The 19291-nt window shown below is 39.6% G+C and overlaps 1 protein-coding gene across 4 annotated transcripts; it reads right to left on the bottom strand.

Moving 5' to 3' along the window:
* Positions 1-12753: 12753 nt before the first annotated feature.
* Positions 12754-19051, bottom strand: LOC133898814 (uncharacterized). 4 transcript variants are annotated; one of them, XM_062339568.1, is made up of 16 exons: positions 18690-19049; positions 18292-18581; positions 17275-17568; positions 17103-17182; positions 16905-17005; positions 16690-16815; positions 15199-15268; positions 14980-15066; positions 14833-14898; positions 14627-14719; positions 14476-14532; positions 14266-14394; positions 14105-14195; positions 13922-14010; positions 13396-13586; positions 12754-13255 (listed from the first exon to the last, which is right to left on the bottom strand). In XM_062339568.1, the coding sequence occupies exons 3-16, from the start codon at positions 17507-17509 to the stop codon at positions 13147-13149; spliced, it is 1524 nt and encodes a 507-aa protein (XP_062195552.1). In that variant the 5' UTR covers positions 17510-17568; positions 18292-18581; positions 18690-19049; the 3' UTR covers positions 12754-13146. The 4 variants fall into 4 exon arrangements, with proteins under 4 accessions (XP_062195552.1, XP_062195551.1, XP_062195553.1 ...); XM_062339567.1 differs by having other exon boundaries at positions 18693-19049; XM_062339569.1 differs by lacking the exon at positions 18292-18581 and having other exon boundaries at positions 18693-19051.
* Between the last annotated feature and the right edge of the window lie 240 nt (positions 19052-19291).

Here is a 19291-nt window from a genome sequence, read left to right as displayed (position 1 = left end):
GAACTGAATAAAAATAGTTCCCCATTCAACACAATTCATGAACAAAGATAAATAGTTTAATACTAAACAAATTCTAAACCCATGCAAGCGTGCAATACATAACATGAGGTCTAACACTTCTTCCTCTCCTCCCTTGTCCTCCTAAGCCATGCGAGCACCATTAAACAAGATTTGTAATTCATCTTCATTTTACATTGGTACAAACCTAATTTTTTTTTTTGGCTCCTAACATGGTCTAGAAAAACATAGACAAGCCATTTGAAAAGGATAACGATGTCGCTGGAGGGGGTGGGGGGTGAATAGACGTATCCTGAAAATTTTACAAACAAAATGCAATGAATTAGCAATATGCGGACAATCCGCAGATTTTTTCGGAGTCTCCGTAAAAGTGCGGACACTCCGTAGAAATCTACAGATACTCTGGAGATTTCAGGAAAAACTCAAGAGATGCCTATGCAATATAACATGAATCAAATCTACGAATTACCCAACATCAGTGGATGTATTCAAACCAATTTCACCAAGTACCTGCAGCTCAAAGTTCACAAGAAAATAGATCTAGCAATATGCACAAAAATTGAGCAATAACTCAAAAACAAGGAAATAAGAGATGAGACACGTGATTTTTTTCTCGAAGTTCGGACACCTCCTCAAGAGGTTTCTACGTCTTCGTTGAGGGGCTTGATCACACTTGAGCCGGGTCTCTCTTAACCCTTTTCCTCTCCAAGCTCGGTCACACTTGAGCTTAGCTTCCACTCTTGATTTTTTTCCTTGCGAAGGCGAAATCAAAGCCTTCACAAACTTCTTATAGGACACCACAACCTTGGGTGCTTGCCGGCGATGCCTAGCCGCCTAGGGGATTGAATCCCCAAGAGTAACAAACGCTTCGCGAACTTCTTGCTGATGAACTCAAGTGCTCAAGAATGAAGTTTAGCTCACTTGCACTCAATCTTTCAATCTCTTAACCCAACTCACTTTTCTTCTCAAATCTCATACTAAAATAGAGTGGAGAGAACTCTATTTGGCTTTGGCTTTGTGTATCTTCATTGAGGCACCAGCAACCCTTAAAAGAGGGGGTGAGAGGGTATAATTACCCAACCTCCAAAAACTAGCTGTTACGCCTAAGAAATGCGGACACTCTGCAGTTCTCAGTTAACCCCAAAACTAGCTGTTGGACTTGGAATTTGTAGATCCTTCACAAAAATGTATAGAGTCTCCGCAGAAATGTGCGGAGTCTCCACAGTTAACAAAACAACACAACCGACCTTCAGAAAAATGGCGATAACTTTTGATCCCGAAGTCTGATTTCAACGATTTCAGACTCTATGAAAATCTTATTCAAAGAACTACACATCCCAACTGAATTCATAATATTAAACCCATATGATCAAACTAGGAACTCTCTAAAACCCAATTCTGACACTTCTACACTTTCGGCATCGGGCTCCTACAGCGAACTCTCACTTTGGTTTTGGTTAGCAACTCTTGAGCACTGAGACATGATAATTAGCTCTATGTTGTATTCCTCTTAATAGGCGGCATACCTATACTCAAATTTAAAGATAAAACTCATTTGAATCACATTTGAGCCTTCGAATACCTTCGAGTACCGCTTCTTTCTTCAAACTTTGGGAGTTGCCAACTTCCATATAATCTTCACTTCATCTCTTCTTGATTGTTCATATGATTGATATGAATCATTCATAGCTTCCCATGGCCTCACACGGTTCATTGGAACAAAGGCTTCACTCGCTCTTCGCCGCCACCTTGGTCATTCGGCGCCAAGCCATTTCCTTGCCCTTCACCACGGATGGTCCATCGTAGCTGAGTCTTGCTTGCCCTTTACTGTCTTACCATAGAAAATCATTTTGTATCCGACATCTTCAATAAATTCACTTTATCATGTATGGAGTCCATTATTTGTTCTTCACTCTTGGCATATATGATTTCAATTCAACTTATGCCTTCTTATAGATCTTAATCACAACTCACTCTTAAGCACAAAGCACATGGGTTAGTCTATAAAACTTAATTGATAACTTTATACCTTTAGTCACTTAATCTTCACAAGTGACTTAGCCTTCATGTTTATTGTCAATCTTCAAGCTTTTTCTTCTTCTTATGAGCATCACTAAGATCTCAATGTTTGATGCAATCCTTTGAACTCATGGCATTCTTCAACGAATCCATACTTTATTTCTTATGCATCTCCTATGGAATAACCTAATAACAATTCTCAACATAATTGTTAGTCTATAGGTATTGTCATCACTTAGCCGAGCATTACCTAGAGCTCATTGATCTTTATGCATATCTCTCCTTCATGCATCACCTATGAAATATCCTACTAACAATTCTCAACAACATAGTTAGTACATAGGTATTGTTATTAATTACCAAAACCACACATAAAAGATAGATGCACTTTTACATTTCATGTAACAAAAACAAATAGTGAACATGGCATCAAGAACACCTAAAAGATTATGTACCTTAATCTTTTCTTCACACTGCTCATCAGATGCAACAATTCTACCAGTTTTAGGATCTCATCCTAATTTGAACGCATAGATGTTCAATGCTTTCCATGTTACATACTCACCCTTCAAGTATTCCTATTTATTCTTCGGTTGAGTACAGGGGTAATCTTTGCCTGTGTGTTCTTTGAACTTGGCCATTAGGTTACCATAGCCATTATTGTTCAAGCAACCATGTGGTCCATTTTTTGCTAGTACTTCTACACATATTTCAATGAAAACTCTAGTGGAAAATGCATCCCTTTCTCAACCATTATCTTGGCCTTTTCAATTGTTTCCATCTATACAAGAGTACAAAACATATCATTTTCATTTCAGACAATAACAATGAATTTCACATGAATGACAGTAAAGAGGTGGTAACTACTAATAAACAAAATTAGTAAATAACAAGCTCATGGAATTAATCTGTAGATATTGTCATATTCTCCCAAAGAGCCAAAAAGCACATGCCAAACACACACATCATCTTCCACACCAAACATCATTTTCAAACCCTGACATATCAACTTAAAAGATCCTTAAAAAAGGGTGGAAAGATCTACCCAGATTCAGATTTCATAATCATATGAAGTTCACTTGTAGAGCAACAAAATATTTGTTGCACACCAAAGCACAAACACTCTACACCAGCAGCCTGATGCCAACACATAATTAGTGTAAAGCTATGTTGTCACAGAATGAACAACCACAATTTCAATTTCTTGTCAGACAATTGTGCTGAAACAACATTACTCGTATAAGGAATTATCTATGAAAATATAAAACATTAACCTTGGTCACTTCCGCGTTTGTATGTATTGAGGGGTGTGGGCTAGAATCTAGTTTGAGAAAATTGGACTATACGAGAGCTGTTTGGGAGACCAATCTTGCTCTCTTTTTTTGCTAGAAGCAGCTCAGAAGCTGAATCAAACAGGCCCTAGGTCGGATTAGGGGAAGGTTTGTATAGTACGGGTGTATTTGGTTGGAGAGATATTCCTGGATGGGAGATGATCATCTAGTTTTTTTGATGTGTTTGGTTGGAGGCAAGCTGAATGAGATGACCATCTAGATGGAATATTTTTCTTAGATGCTAGATGAGCTCATCCGCAAAAAATTGCTAAACAAACCGATCTATGTTCTGGATGAACTTTATCCCTGCTGATATGACATATTCTAGTTGGTTAGAGTCCATGCATTTTTTTTGTTCACACACTTTAAATGATATTGTCTCCTAAACTTTTTATCTGATTTGTGATCCGATTGTACAATTGTATTCATTGCAATTAAATTAACAAAACAAGATCTCGCATGATTGTATTTTGATGAAAATCTAAATATATGACAAGCGGGTTGCATAAATGTTTGGCTAACCCCATTAAAGTTATATCCGTCCAACCAAACAAGAAATTAGATCACCCTATCCATGCTATCAAACAAGAAATTAGATCGATCCATCCAACAAAACATGAATGACCATATCTCATCCAATCTTATCCTCTGACCAAACACACCTACAGGGAGCGGACCTAACAAACCTAAACCTTGCATTGTACTATTTTTTTAAGGAAGTACGCCCTCAAGGGGCTTAAAACTCCATTACTCTCAGAGCAAAGGTACAATTGCAAAAAAGTTCCTTACAAGTTCCTAGAGTTAAGCTAGGGTCTTTAAGCAAGAAAAGGAGGACATAAACATAAATGAAAGTTCAATCAAGTCCTCTCGGGAAAATCGGCATCGTCGATGGAGAAGAAGCTCGTGCCACCTCAGAAGCGCCCCGCACCAAGAGGTACAGATCAGCCATGGCTCCAGTACCAGAGCACCAGACAAGGATGCCGCCATCCACGCCGAGACGAGGCAATATGTACGGTGAGAAGCCATCGAACCACTGCAGCATAGATGGAGAAGGGGCCTCACGATGCAGATCAATTGACATGCCGATGGTCCGCTCGGTAGTCGCCTCAGATCACGCACCAACAAAATAGGTTGAAGAGGTCGAAGCCATAGTTCTAAAGGATGCATCACCGGGCTTCACAAATTGGGGGCTTCCCGGATGAATCTGGGGATCAGTTGTTAGAATTATTGAGGCCAACCCATGTAATAATTCCTAATAAATCTCAAAGGCCCATATTGTGAAGAGGTGGCCTATGTTGAGACCCATATTTTATTAGTACCATATTACTAATGCAGATAGATGTGGGGGTTTCTCCCTATATATATGCAAGGACCCCCATCTCATTGGATACACGTACAACATAAACTGCTAATTGATAGTAGCCCTAAAATTGAGAACACTCTCATTACGTGAGTCTATATAAGAATTAGGGTTTTGCCTCTTTCTCTCTCGGTTATACTGCCACTATAGTCTATTCTATCCCAGCGTCAGCATGCACTGGCGAATAGGAGAGCAGGTCTCCGAAACCCTCACTCTTGAGATCTTGCACTAGGAGACGATGAATAATGTTTTTGAGAAGCGCTCCGTGCGACTGCTCAAGTTCTTCACCACGGCTCATTTTCCTAGTCGCTTAGGCGCTGCCCACTGCCATCATGAACAAATTTGGCGCGTCATCAGCAGGATCGATTATGTCGTCAACACAGTGCAACCAGCATCTTCAGCAACCTCCATAATACAGGACCAATACGTAAAAACCATGTTACTCGTACTTTATTTCCTACGATTTCTAATTTTGAGTATAGTAAATCTAGTCATATGTTGTGCTTTCGTACATATGTCTAGATTATGCTCTGATGATATGATCATATCAGTTTACAAGTTTCTACTCATGAATTATTTATGGATTAAAGTAAACCTAAATGTGCCTTATTTTACAACAATCCAAAAACCTTATTGTAGGCACTTAGCTTTATCAATGACTGGTTTTGTTGATGCACTGAGGCCAGACAAGTTTTCTGGTGTGCATTTTAAGAGATGGCAAGTTAAGGTCACTCTGTGGCTGACGGCTATGAATGTCTACTGGGTGGCTAATGGCAAGCAAGAAGGAATCCTTACTGCTGAACAGGAAAAGACATTCACGGATGCCAATACACTCTTTGTAGGATGCATTCTTAGCGTTCTTGGTGACCATCTTTGTGATGTGTACATACGCATACAAAGCGCGAAGGAGCTATGTGATACACTAAATGCTAAATTTAGTGCATCATATTCAGGAAGTAAACTATATATCATGGAGCAGTATCATAACTACAAGATGGTTGAAAATCGCTTTATAGTCGAGCAGGCTCATGAGGTTCAGTGCATCGTGAAGGAACTCGAACTCCTCAAGATCAATGTACCTGACAAGTTTGTGGCTGGAGGCACTGTTGCCAAGTTACCTCCTTCATGGAGGAACTTTTCCACTGTTCTAAAGCACAAGAGATAAGAGATTACTGTTGAGAGTTTGATCACGTCTCTTGATGTTGAGGAAAAAGCTCAGGCTAAGGATGTGACTCTAAAAGGATGTGAGGGAGACTAGCGTCAATATGGTGCAAAAGCCCATCCACAACAATAACAAAGGAAAAGATAATAAGCCAAATAAAACTACCACCTTTAAGAAGAAGAATATGAACACAGCAAAACTGCTTTACTTTATGTGCGATGAGATTGGACATTTCGCCAAGGATTGTCCAAACCGCAAGGGAAGAAATGCTCCACAAAAGCAGAACTCAAAGACTGCTAATGTGGTGACCATTGGCGAAGCTGAAAATGGAGTTATAGGGTATGAAAATTTACCTTCAGTATTTTCAGTATTTCAGTCTACTAATTGGTGGATTGATACAGGAGCCAATGTTCATGTATGTGTTGATATCTCAATGTTCTCTTCTTATCAGGTCGTCTATGATTCTTTCGTCCTAATGGGGATTGGGTCACATGCTTCTGTTCGTGGTGTTGGTACGGTAGATCTGAAGTTTACTTTGAGAAAGATCGTGCAGCTGAGAAATGTGCAGCATGTCCCTACAATGAACAAGAATCTAGTTAGCGGTTCTTTTCTTTGTAGAGACGGGTTTAAGGTGGTGTTAGAGTCCAATAAAGTAGTAGTGTCAAAGCATGGATAATTTATTGGTAAAGGCTATGAGTGCGGAGGCATGTTCTGTTTTTCCCTTTCTGATTTCAGCAGTAAGTCTGTGAACCATATTTGTGGCAATATTTCGTAGTTATGTCATTTGAATTTTGGTTCTATGACTCGACTTTCCAGCATGAGTTTAATTTCAAAATTTTCCATGGTCAAAGGTTCTAAGTGTCATAGTTGTATGCAATCAAAACAACCTCGTAAGACCCACAAGATAGCTAAGGAGAGAAATTTGACACCTCTAGAACTCATACATTTAGATCTATGTGAAATGAATGGTGTATTGACGAAGGGTGGAAAAAGATATTTCGTGACTTTGATTGATGATACGACTAGATATTGCTATGTTTATTTGTTGAAAATGAAAGATGAGGTTATAGATCACTTTAAAATCTGTAAGGTAGAAGTTGAGAATCAACTAGAGAGAAAAATCAAAAGAATTAGATCAGATCATGGTGGAGAGTATTTCTCTAGTGATTTTGACTTATTCTGTGAGAAACATGGGATTATTCATGAGAGGACGTCTTCCTATTCACCTCAATCAAACGGGGTTACCGAAAGGAAAAATCACACATTGACTAACTTGGTTAATGCCATGTTAGACACTGCGGGATTATCTAAGGCATGGTGGGGGGAGACCCTGTTAACTTCATGCCAAGTCCTGAATAGAGTTCCTCTCAAGGATAAGGAGAAAACCCCATATGAAGAATGAGAAGGGAGAAAGCCGTCACTTTCTTATTTGCGCACTTAGGGATGCTTGGTGAAAGTCAATGTACCAATAACTAAAAAGCACAAGCTCGAACCTAAAACAGTGGATTGTGTCTTTCTGGGATATGCTCATCGGAGCATTGCTTATAGGTTTTTAGTGGTTAAATCTGAGGTACTTGACATGCATGTTGATACAATGATGGAGTCTCGTGACACAATATTTTTTAGCACATATTTCCTATGAAAGATTTACATAGCATGTCTAGACTATCTTCTGAGATAATTTCTGAACCTACTCCACCTCTTGAGTTTATTGAACAAACACATGAGCAAGATCCTAAGGAGGATGACAGTGATGCTCCTAGGAGGAGTAAGAGACAAAGGACTGGAAAATATTTTGGTGATAATTTCACTATGTACCTTGTGGATGACACTCCTAAGTCTATTTTAGAAGCGTTTGCATTTGCAGACTACTGGAAGGAGGCTGTTCAGAGCGAAATGGATTCCATCCTCGCAAATGGGACTTGGGAGGTCATAGAATGACCATATGGTTGCAAAGTTGTGGGTTGCAAGTGGGTGTTCAAGAAGAAGCTTAGGCCCAACGGTACTATTGAAATGTACAAGGCTCGGCTTGTGGCTAAGGGTCATACTTAAAAGGAAGGTGAAGACTTCTTTAATACTTATTCATCTGTTGTGAGATTGACTACTATCCGAGTGTGACTTTCCTTGGCTGTCTCATATGGTCTTATCGTTCATCAGATGGACGTTAAGACAGCTTTCCTTAATGGAGAGTTGGATGAGGAAATTTATATGGAACAACCTGATAGGTTTGTAGTAAAAGGTCAAGAAGACATGGTGTGTAAGTTGTTGAAGTCCTTGTAGAGCCTTACACAAGCTCCTAAACAATGGCATGGGAAGTTCAACAGAACTTTAATATTTGCAGTCTTTTCAGTCAATGAGGCAGATAAATATGTGTACTATCATCATGGTGGGGGTGAGGGAGTTATATTGTGCTTGTATATTGATGACATACTAAGATTTGGGACAAACCTTAATGTGGTTAATGCGGTCAAGTCTTTCTTATCTCAAAGCTTTGATATGAAAGATCTAGGTGAGACTGATGTAATCTTAAATATCAAGTTAATCAAAGGAGAGAATGAGATTACTCTTACACAATCTCATTATGTTGAGAAGGTCTTGAGCTGCTTTGGCTACCAGGATAACAAGTTTTCTCCAACACCTTATGATCCTAGTGTGATACTTCGAAACAATAAGAAAAGTGGCAGGAACCAACTGAGATACTCTCAGATTATTGGATCACTCATGAACCTAGCTAGTGCTACAATGCCTAATATCTCATTTGTTATGAGCAAATTGAGTCGTTTTACTTCTAACCCGGGTGATGAACATTGATGTGCGCTTGCGCGAGTCATGCGCTATTTTCTTGGTAGTATGAGTTATGGTCTTCACTATTCTGGATACCCATCAATACCAGAGGGTTATAGTGATTCAAACTGGATATCTGATGCTGATAAGATTTATGCCATAAGTGAATATGTATTCACTCTAAGTGATACTGCTGTGTCATAGAGGTCTTGCAAACATACCATCTTGACGAGGTCAACTATAGAAGCATAACTCACTGCATTAGACACAGCCACTGTTGAGGCAGAATTACTGTGTGACTTGTTGATAGACTTACCTGTGGTTGAAAAACTGGTACCAGCTATCCTTATGAATTGTGATAATCAGAAGGTTATTATCAATAAATAGTTCTAAGGATAATGGCAAGTCCTCAAGGCACGTAAAAAGACGATTGAAGTCTGTCAGGAAATTGAGAAACTCCGAAGTGATAACCTTGGATTATATCCAAACAGCTAAGAACCCAGTAGATCCCTTTACAAAATGACTATCACAGAGTGTGATAGATAACGCATCGTAGGAGATGGGTATGCGACCCATATGAGTTATTCCACAATGGTAATCCAACCTATATGATCGGAGATCCCGTGAATTAGAATCTAGGAAGAACAAACTATTGGTCTAACTGGAGGAGAGTACCTTTGTTGTTTGACTCACTTGAGTGAAGATGCAATACTCTCAGAGATCTGTAAGGTAGGTTGGCTATTGCCTTAATGTGTTCTGTTGGCTTTAAGTAATGAAGATGCTGACCTACATGGCATTCTTGAAAGAACACACCTATATGAGTCTAACTGTTGGTCGCAGTCTTTAAGATTTGTGTGATCTCTAGTAAACTCATGAAGAGACCGTGGAGTAGGACTTATATGCTCCACCCACGGGGTAGCCTACTGGCAGCCAAGTATCAGTTATGACTTTAAGTGAAACTTGTTTGCACAAAACTAGCAATTCAAGGCATAGTCCATTGTTCAATTTGTGAATGAGTGTAGCTTGATGTTCTAGGTCGATGTTCAACTTAACAGTCTTCACTGAAACACTGGTATATTAAACAACAGTAGAAAACTGGCAATTCTCTATGAGACTTTGAGATATGTTGGAGGATTGTTAGAATTATTAGGAACGACTCATGTAATAATTCCTAATAAATCTCAAAGGCCCATATTATGGAGAGGTGGTCCATGTTGAGGTTCACCCTCTATTACTACCTAATGGAGGTAGAGGTGGGGGGTTTTCTCCCTATATATATGCAAGGACCCTACCTGGCTACCTCATTGGGTATACGTACAACATAGACTGCTAATTGAGAATAGCGCTAAAATTAGAAACGCTCTTATTACGTGAGTCTATATAAGAGTTTGGGTTTTGCCTCTTTCTCTCTCGGTTGTGCTACCGCTGTAGTCTAATCCATCCCAGCATCAGCATGCACCGACGAATGGGAGAGCAGGTCTCCAACACCCTCGCTCTTGAGATCTTGCACCGGGAGAGGGCGAATAAGGTTTTTGAGAAGCGCTTCGCGCGACTGCTCAAGTTCTTCACCACGGCTTGTCTTCCTAGTCGCTTGGTCACTGCCCGCTGTCATCATCAACAAATTAGGCGCGTCATTAGTAGGATCGATCGTGCCGTCAACATAGTACAACCAAAATTTTCAGAAACCTCCACAATACAGGACCAGTATGTAAAAACCATGTTACTTGTACTTTATTTCCTCCGATTTCTAATTTTGAGTATAGTAGATCTAGTCATATATTGTGTTTTCATACACATGTCTAGATTATACTTTGATGATATGATCATATCAGTTTATTAGTTCTGCTCATGAATTGTTTATGGAAAGCGGGAGAAGGATGGGAGAGGCCGGATCCAAGCTTACAAGGTGAGCTTTTGTGGAGAAAAGCTTCGGGGAAGATGGATGAACAATACAGAGCTACAGTAATGAGACGGATTTGTTGTCATGGTTGGATCAGAGTCTGGCCAACATGTCAAGAAACTCTAAGCTATATAAGATTATATTTGGCAGAGCTTCAACTTCGAGATCCATACAAGATTTGTAGTTTGTAGGATAAAATAAAGTGATTTAAATATCTATTTTTAGTCTAAAATAAGAACAAGATATCTCAATCAAAAACTCTCAATCTGTCCGCAACTCCAGCTTCAAAAATTTCTGAAGATAAGAATGACTAGCTCCAAATATTCTTGAAATTAGAGCTCTACCAAACATATCGTAAATCCTGACAAAAACAAGACATCCATATAGTTGGAATGCCGCTGACAAACCATATTTAAATTGCCAGTATATAAAATCAGGACCAATACTGATGAATTGGAATCTAAGCTTAATTCCTCCTCTCTGGAACCACTTAGGAGGCACTAACCCAGTTCTTTCTGAATTTGCACCATGTCATCTCTGTGTCTGGATTTTCAGATAGCAATCGTGTCATTTCTGTGTCTGCTTGCTTCCTGCAAAAGCAGCCGTTCAAAAGGACCTGCAATTTAAGAGCAACAGATCAGGGATCCAGGATGTATGTTTTGGGTCCTGTTTGAAATGCAGGATCTTTAATAAAATATTATATAAAATAAACTGTATATATGGCACCGAATGTAGAGAAACCCCGCATTCAAAACTAGTCTTGATTCCCACAAATCGACTACCTTCTTCGAGAACCAATCCATCATATTGCCCTTTTCCTACGAGTAACATCTCTATCCAAAGACACGTAGTTCTATTCATCGTGCCACGGATATTTTGCGGCTTCTACTTTTAGTTTTTCTTTTTTTACTGACATTTCCCTTCTAGAAACTACTTCCTTAGGTCAAAGTAGATGGTTTAGGAGCTCATGATTTGCAAAAGGTTTAGCGATATTTTTCATCAAGTATCCCTATTAAATACCGAGTGCTAGTAGTAAATACCATAAAGTCATGTCTGGTCACCTTGCTAACGGAAGCTTTTGAAATGAAATCTAGTTGGAGTTTTCGCTCAGTTTACTCGAATCTGTCAAAAAGAAATGTCTTTCTGGAAAGTGTAATGGAATTACATGACTTTTACTAGAAACGGCCACAAGAAAATACAATTATATTTATCTTTGGAAAATACTTCCATAATTAAAATTACAACTCGAGTAAAAAATCTGCTCTTTTTCAGATAATATGCAGCATTAAAAAGGGAAAAAGTACAATATATGAAAACTGAAAAAAATGCATATGCATACCATACACCAAAAGATGCATAAACCATCAACCCCTAAGAAGAGGAGGTAGGTAGCTACAGCAAGCATCAGTGGTTTCACGACTATCAATTTACAAGCACGGTGTGAATCGTGAAGAGTGAGTGAGTGACATGTCGCCCAAATCTTTTCATGAGGGAATCAGAATGTCTCCCGCTTAGCTATCTTTCGGTCTCCGTCTCTACCTTTTAAAACGTCGAATGAAGAAATTCTTGGTAGCGACTAAACGGCTATCATGCAAGAGCTGACTTCTTGCTTCTTGGCAACATTGCAGCCAGTTATGAATCCAAAAGAATTAGATGTTCTTCTTTAAAGTTCGAGAATTGCAGTTGACGTCTCCTATCCTGATATCTTTGTGTGCCCTTTGTTGATTCTTTTACAAAAAGAAAGCTTTGTTGATTCTAGAAAGAATACAACATATTACAAAGAGAGAAGTCTACAAAGTAGCCATTTCCCTTATTTCTTGTATCATGCGTTCTTGAGATTTAGGTGAGCATTTTGACCATCAATATTTGTTTTGTGCATTCAATTCTGGAACAAGGCAGTTTCCTTGACACAGGTATTAGATCTGCGTGCAGACATGATGCAACCACAATAACCAGAGCTGCTTTCCTGCTAAGGTAAGGATGTCAGGAAAGCTAGGTAAGACAATAGTAAAATATGAGCAATGGTTAACCTTTTCCTTTTTCAATTATGAAAGTTCAATGAAGCTTTTACCTATTATTATGGATTTATGCAGTGAACTGATGCTGCAACCATGGAGGTATATTATGCACTAGCCAAACAATGGTCCTGTAAGATTTGGTACACACCGGAAATATTGCGAAAGAAAAAGATCAATGAGCTCCACCAGAGCACGCTTTTAATGCCCAAATGATCTCTCCAGAGCACTTTTAATGGCCAACTCGTTTCGAGCTTAGGCCTATCTGAATGTTTGACAAACATAAATACAACACAGGTTCCGGTAAGAAACCCCCCCCCCCCCCCCCTCTCTACAATGAGACATTTTATGGATCACCCGCCCATTTGCAAAAAAATTCTTACAAAGCTTATTGTACTTTTACATCCATCACTGTTGGTTAAGCATGCCTTTTTCACTACTTAATGCAAATTTGCATGCACCACTGCTGCAAAAGCAGACCTTTTCAGTTTCCTATGTAATCCAGGTGGGCAAATACAAGATGAATTTCAAATATCAAGCACAGAGTGCTGCTATACTCATGCCAGTACAACATCACCACCATTATCTACACCTTGCAAGGGCTGCTGCTGCTGCAATCTCGCTTCAAAATCCTCCAAGTACTCTCTACTATTGACCTCTGTCAACCTGCAATCCCAAAAGGGTAAAATACGGCATCCATTTCATACAGGTCTATAGGATTAATTTTAGTTCAGCATTCCAGGCACAGGACTGATAAAAAAACTACAGCCTGCTGAAATCATATCAACACACACATTTTATATTACCTACTAATAGTACGATCCTTGGCAAATCCAAGCTCGTTGTCCACACATAGGTCAGGATCGTCGCTTTTCTGTGAACGCGAAGATCTTGGAGAATTTTTTTGTGCTTCAGCAACCGTCACAATATTCTCAAATAGTTCTATTGGCGCAGCCTCGGCTGTGCATAATAACCTTGCTTTATTCTCATACATAACCTGAAAAATCATTAGTAGTTTGGAGATAAGATCACTTATGCTGCACCATGCAAATCTATTAGCTAGAGAATTTCAGACTGAGTGGAAATTCATTTCTGTTGGTTCCATTCGAGAATAATTTCTAACTATGATTATCGGCAGCATGTAATCACATATAATCTAGACTAATGAGAAAAACTCCTTAGAGCACCTATAAAAGGAAGCTGCTAGTGCTGTCAGCCATGCCTGTCGAGTTTCAACGTGTCTATGTTCAAATATAGAACAATGGAAGCTTCTGAACAATGAGTCTCATACAAACTTAAACATAAAAATGTGGAAGAAGATATGGATCATACATCAATCAGTGTGACAAACCGATAAGCTGCTGTTCTGTTACTATACCCAAACTTTGGAACACCATCAAGTGCCAGGGTGTGAAACTTTTCTGCACAGTAACAATTGGGTATCAGTTATATTACGTCAAAGAGTAAAATTTTGGAATACTAATGGTAGAAATCACATTGCACCGATGTACTTACTAAAGAGTCCAAAATAATCTGCAGCACCTAAAGGTCTATCACAAAGATCTTCAAACGGGAAATATGCACAACCATTTGCTCCCAGTGGAACCTGCAGCGTCATGGTTAAGTAACAATAACAGTGTGTTTCACTGAGCTGCTTTGGAATACTTCTAAAATACCTGCAATTTCCGTCCCATAACTACTTCAACAGTTTGTGGTCTAGGTTCCTTGTCTCCGATTAAAGATTGGAGCTTCTGTTTAAAAAGCGTACTGTAATGTTTCTCGACAAAATAGAAACCTTTCTCAGCCTGCTCAGGTATCAGATTGAAGATTTCAGAAAGGGAAACAAAAAAAAAAACATTACTAGCTTGCAAAAGTTGGTAACATACAAAGCCCAATTGACGATAGTCTACCGCAGAGCCAATGGGGTGCACGATGCACCTTTCCTGAAATGGTTTACATAGGTAAACACCAGCATACTAGCACATTCAACTTCAATTGACAAAACAGAGAAATTGACAAACATGAAACAACTCATACTTTCAAGGTGTCAATGAAAGGCAAGAATAGGTCTCTCTGTAAGCCACCTTCATAAAGCTTATCTGGAGCACGATTAGAGGTCGAGACAAGAATCTGAGCACAAGACATTGTGTAAAATAATGAATGTGAAATGTCAAGTATCCTTCTATAGATGATTAGGTTGTTCCAGTGGCATAAGAAAGTGAAAATGAGCAGTAGTCACATACAACGCCTTTGCTGAACAAATGTCTGAACAGCCGGTTCAAAATCATAGCGTCAGCAACATCAGTTACCTGTGCAGTAAGTTATGGACTGTTATGAAAGATACATAGCAACACACAAATTATTATTTACAACAGAAAAGATACACATACCATAAACTCGTCAATACATAATATGATGGCCTCATCTGAAATCTCAGCTGCTACCACATCAAGGGGATCTGAAACACCTTTGTGCATCTGCTCATAGATGCACGTTTATGAAATGTTAACCATACATTCCTGAAGATATATATATTTGCTATGGTTTGTGGTACTACAAATTCTAGACCTAAGAAGGCAGTTGCACATCTTATAACAAAAAGAGAATACCTGTAGACAACTATGCACATTCAGCATAAAATCGTGAAAGTGAATTCGTTTTTTTCTCCAATTAGCTGGCCTGCCAAGTAATATGAGAATCAGATTATGCAAGAAAAAAAAAGTGTGAAGGGAAAAATATATGCAAGGACCAACTTATTTGTCTAAATATTACCACAAATTGATGAGGTTTTGATGCAAACTATGTAATGTCCAGATTTTTTGGGGAATACAAATATCTTGCAGCATTCATAAAAAGGTTAAGGAGGATAAGATAGCATTTCATTTATTTTCAGCAATTTTTTCTTTAACTTGGGAAATATGACAAAATTTCTATAGGTTACAAACATTACAATCATAGGAGGTTACGACATTTTGCACCCAATAAAAATAGAACAGATAACTGGCCAAAATACAACTGGCAATTCTTAGGCATCTCTAGACCGGTTATATTTCAGCTATGCCTTTCTATGCTGACAGATCAATAATTTGACACCCAATAAAAATAGAACAGATAACTGGCCAAAATACAACTGGCAATTCTTAGGCATCTCTAAGGAATTGCAAAGTCACAAAAACAAGACCGGTTATATTTCAGCTATGCCTTTCTATGCTGACAGATCAATAATTTGACAGAGCTCCTAGACCAGATGGATTAATGGTATGTCCTCGAATAAGTGCTAAAATAATTAAGGAAAATTTACGTTTTGATAAATCGATTCACTGATTTCCAATAATGATTCGGTCATTACCTTAGTGCCTAAGAAGTAAAACCAACAGTGAGTTATTTCAAGCAAGTTTCTCTGCTTAATTAAACTCATAAGATTCTGCTAAAGCTGTACCAACAGTTTGCAGATGGTTAATATTGGTTAGTCCATCGGAATCATGCTAGCTTCATTACCAGAATAAATTCATCATTATAGAAATATAAGCAAGGACTATTCTTATGTGATTTGTAGTGAATTCTATTATAAGCAAGCCGCACTGATTTACATCAGTGATCTCATTGCCTTAGTGACTAAGAACTAAGACGGGCAACTCACAGTGAACGGTTTTAGGACAATTTCTTTTCCATGGTTTGTGGTACTACAATGCAACAGCAAGTACAATACATGTGAACAAACAAGTTTCAATATATATTAGCATGAAGGAAAAAATATTCAGTTTGAAAAACGAAAATTGGAACGACAACACTTAGGCCCTGAATAGGTTCGATATATATTAGCATGAAGGGAAAATATTCAGTTTGAAAAACGAAAATTGGAAGGACAACGCTTAGGCCCTGAATAGGTTCTGTAAAGTCCTGACAGGAACTCATTTAGACAATGCAATGTAAAGATAAGCATTAAATATACTTCCAAACTTCCCCTCAATAAACAGTACGAACAAATAGACCATAAAGGTGATTTATGGAGCAGTTTTAAGCAACTTCGACTGAATTTCGTAACATCATTCTATTTATCTTAAAGCAGTGTCATCTGCTCCAAGAACTGATGTACTTACAGTTGCTCATAGAACAGGTCCATAAGCATTGTCTTCCCTGTACCGACACCTCCATACAGATACAACCCCTTCACCGGAGCATAGGTAGAAGGCTGGGTAATGAGGCGAGACCATAGCCATCGACTCCTATCAAACATCAAGGAGTAAGGTTAGAATAATTCAATATGTACAAACTATGTGAAGACAGTGACTTCAAACTGCTCTTACGGTCTTACCGTCCTGATTTCTCAGATGACTTATATCTATCCAGCTGGCAGGCTTCTTCGTTCTCAATCAGCTCCTCATAGAGCCTTTGCAATTGTTGAATTGTGTCAACCTGTATTAACCGGTAATAATGTGGGAAACCTTTTTCTACAGCATCGAAAGAAAGTTACCCAAGAAAAAACCATTGGTGGTCAGGATCAGTACAACACCTGAAAGCTATCGCCATCTACAAGTTCCCCTGATGCTATTCTCCTCTCATATTCCACCATTGGACCAGCTCGTCCAATATCTAGCACAGTTTAAGAGAGTAAATTATTTGATTCAAATGCTACCAATAGAAAACAAAGGGCTCCATGCTTAAAAAGTAAAGAGAAATGAAACCTTTGATTGAATCAGCCGCAATAGTGGAGAACATGGACCTAAATAATTTCACAGCTGGACTCGTAAATCTGGTAATTTCAACATTATGATGTAGCGTGTTCAGTGAACGGGATGTCGAACTGCACAAGACCAGAGCACTCTGCTGCCTGATCAATCTGTTTGATGACGAGTGTCTCTCTGCATGGTGCTGGGTGACACGACGGAGCTGGTGGAGAGACCGAAATACTGATCTCATCTTCCGCTATGTATTTTCTTACTACTTTCTAGGCAGACGCCACAAGGAAGTTATGGAACCTACAAATGCAGCGGACCAAGAATCCATTAAAAAACATACAAGGCACATCTCCTAAGAGTAGTATACTACCGATCATGTGACGAAACAAGCATCAATCATGTGGAATAAACAGGGAAACATCAAAAGTAAGCAAACAAAGAAAAAATGGGTTGGGAGCATGTGGTTTGGAATCTACCATCACAGAAGGTAATTAGGGAACTGACACGAAAAGTGTGCTCAATAATTAAAAGAAATGCAGTTACTACACATTAGCTGCACTTAACAATAAGTGCAAGGAATAACAAAAAAAAAAAAGGTCCCTTAAACTTTCCAGAGGAAAACTAGGAATTCGAATCAAATTGGCCAGAATAACTACATCTCCATCGATGAACTACAAATTTTATGGCCAAATGAAATATTATTTTAAGCCCCAAATCACGAAATCAAGAGCCGGAGATCATTAAATTCTTGCACAACGGGCTAAAGGTAGCAACTCCAAGATTATGGAAACACTGTTACATGAGCGTCTCAAAGATTGAGACTTGCTACAGATTCAAGAATACAAAATTGAGGCAACGCCCGTTCCCTTAACAATAAAAAGATACCAAAAAGGAAAATCCAAGAAAAAATCGTAATCCAAATCTTGCGGAATCAGAGCAAATTCACGAACAATCCCTATAGGAAGCACCAATTTCCAAGGGAAGATCCAACTTTGCACCATAGAACAGCCCGCCTTTCCTCACCCGTGCGAGAACTCCGGCGCAAGAACGGTGGCTGGGCTCGCCACGCCCGGCACCCGATGGGCCCCCGCACGTCGATGAGGAGATGGGTAGATGGCGACCTTGCTATATGTAGGTCACGACGACTCGCTACAAGAGACGACCTGGCGCCGCACTGCAACTGCCGCGGCGGTTAACAGCTGCCTCCGGCGGTGCCGCCCGCCGGCGACCAGCCACTCCACTAGAGAGGAGGAGACGGGGAGCAGCGACGGGGATTCCAGCCAACTCTATAATAGAACCTTCTAATGCCCCTCCTAATCCAATCCAATAATTGAGAAAGAAAAGGATAGAAAGTTGAGAACAATTGAATCAAAGCTAAAGAAGTCCGAACAATGAACCGAGATGGGGAGGAATATATGCACCACCCTCAGGAGAGAAAAGGAGGAATCGAACTCGGAGTCAGCCAAGAAACCGAAACCACGACGGCAGCTGCTGCTTCCCCCTCCGTCGCTGTCAGCCTCGACAGCGACGAGTGCCTGGCAGGGCCACAGGTTCCTGCGACGTCACAAAGAAGCCAATCCCGAGAACGCGCGAGGAGGTGGTGAGAGCGGGTCGGAGGCCGGCGCCGAGGGGGGATGTTATGGCGGAGCGTGAGCTGGAATTATGTTGGTGCTGTGTTGGGATTAGATTAAACAATCCCGTGTTGGATTGGAGTTGGAGGAGCGGTCCAGGGTTGGAATGTGCCAAGTCCGAACTCCGAACGCAACTTGCTTTCTTTACGCCATGGTCGCTGATGTAAGAGCAGCCACAACGTGTGCTTCAAACCGGTGCGTGAATGGAATATTCGTCTTCAAGCACCAAAGCCTGCCAATGCAGCCGTCGATGCGTGGAGAAAATTCTCTGGCTTCCACTCAAGTAGAGGCTAGGCCTGTATGTTACAGTAACTTAGAAACCACAGTTTCTCAAAACTATAGTTTTTTTTTAAATACAACAATATTTTGTAGTTTTAGGAAAATCATAAAGT

Source organism: Phragmites australis, chromosome 18 (genome assembly GCF_958298935.1).
Source record: "Phragmites australis chromosome 18, lpPhrAust1.1, whole genome shotgun sequence".
Lineage (NCBI taxonomy): Eukaryota > Viridiplantae > Streptophyta > Magnoliopsida > Poales > Poaceae > Phragmites > Phragmites australis.
This window is presented reverse-complemented; position numbering and strand designations above follow the sequence as displayed.